The 1,521-nt window shown below is 33.9% G+C and overlaps 1 protein-coding gene across 1 annotated transcript in view; it reads left to right on the forward strand.

The window, feature by feature from the left end:
• The window catches only part of LOC119836337, a 16,417-nt gene that overhangs the window by 7,517 nt on the left and 7,379 nt on the right, over positions 1 to 1,521 (forward strand). The window contains exons 10-12 of the mRNA XM_038361639.1: positions 151 to 252; positions 580 to 720; positions 808 to 895. Coding sequence (XP_038217567.1) covers positions 151 to 252; positions 580 to 720; positions 808 to 895 — 331 coding nt within the window. The remainder of the gene's footprint in view (positions 1 to 150; positions 253 to 579; positions 721 to 807; positions 896 to 1,521) is intronic.

Raw genomic sequence — 1,521 nt, forward strand, 5'->3', positions numbered from 1 at the left:
ATGTTATTTGCAGTTAACAATTTTCTTTTTTCTTTATTACAATATTTATGGCAAGACTAGGTATATTATAAATATATATCATCCAAATGGATTTAAAGATTCATTCGTACGGATTGTTTAGATAACGCAATATTTTTTTTCTAATTCCAGAGACATAAAAGCACGGAGCACAGATAAACCAATTGAATGTCAAATTTCAAAAAGTATTGGGGAAGGGAAAATAAATAAACAGATAGACAACACTGGTTCAAGGTAAATTTCTTTAACTCATTAATAAATATATTAAATACTAATAAATCGACATAAATATTAACCGACTTCAAATGGGAGGAAGTTCTCGAGTTCTGTGTAATTTTTTTAAAGCTTAAATTAATGGACCAGAAACCTTCCTACCTACATAGTCACATGCACATCTCAACGCGTGCATAGAGACGCCTAGGGTATAGACAAATTGTTATTTTTTCTTCTTTGAGTAGTTTTTATTGCCATCTTTCAGTAAATCAGACCAAAGACACGTCTAGAGTGTTAATAATAAACAATTTGAATTTTTTTGCATTGCTTAATTTTGCTTTTTTTCAGTAAATCAACCACAAAGAACGCGGCCAAAGACAAGCCCAAAGCGTCGCCCATAGATAAGATGGATGTGAAAAGTATCCCCAAAGGGGCGGTAAAATTGATGGAAGGCTTGACGAAACCCGTAGAAAGCGATATAGCAATAAGGTTTGTAGTTGTTTTTTTTTCAAATTTTATTCTTTTTTAAATGTCTGTCTGTTTGTCTGTAACGATTTAAATGATATTTTTTTACAGGATGATGAAGTCCATGGGGTGGGAGGGGGGTGCTCTAGGCGCGAGGGAGGGAGGGATCATTGAACCAATAATGCCAGCTGTACATTTGGTGAGGGGAAAAATACATAATTTTTTTTGTTTTTCAGTCTTTTAGTTTATTATTTTTTTATTATAGTATTAGTTTGGTCTAGCAGTTTACTGGTGATGCTGTGACCGGCAATAATTATTGTATGAAATTCATTTATAATTAATTGACATCATAAAAGGATACTGAATTTGATCGTATTTCATTTTGGGACCTCACAACTTTCGACTGAAAAAATAATCCTCAAAATCGGTTCATCCAATAAAAAGTTACGAGGTAACGAGCAGTAATCGATTTGAGAATCTACTTATTTTCGAAGTCGCCGAGGCGCCGGAGGCGCTATTTTCTTTTCCTCTTTTTTTCCAGTCAATCCTTTCCTCATCCTTTTCATAAAGCGTATCTGAGTATCTCCTCTGTTCATGCACATTCAGGTGGTGATCTCTTACCATCAGGCGAACCGCCAGCTTATTTGCCCGCTGTGACATAAAAAAGTCGTTCGAACAAAAAAAAAGGTGTGTGTGCGATTCACATACGATAGAAGTGAAACTTCAGTAAATCGACAAAAGAATGAGATGAATATACCTAGTCTTGCCATAAATATTGTAATAAAGAAAAAAGAAAATTGTTAACTGCAAATAACATTTATTACT

This window comes from Zerene cesonia, chromosome 24, assembly GCF_012273895.1.
Source record: "Zerene cesonia ecotype Mississippi chromosome 24, Zerene_cesonia_1.1, whole genome shotgun sequence".
In the NCBI taxonomy this organism is placed as follows: domain Eukaryota; kingdom Metazoa; phylum Arthropoda; class Insecta; order Lepidoptera; family Pieridae; genus Zerene; species Zerene cesonia.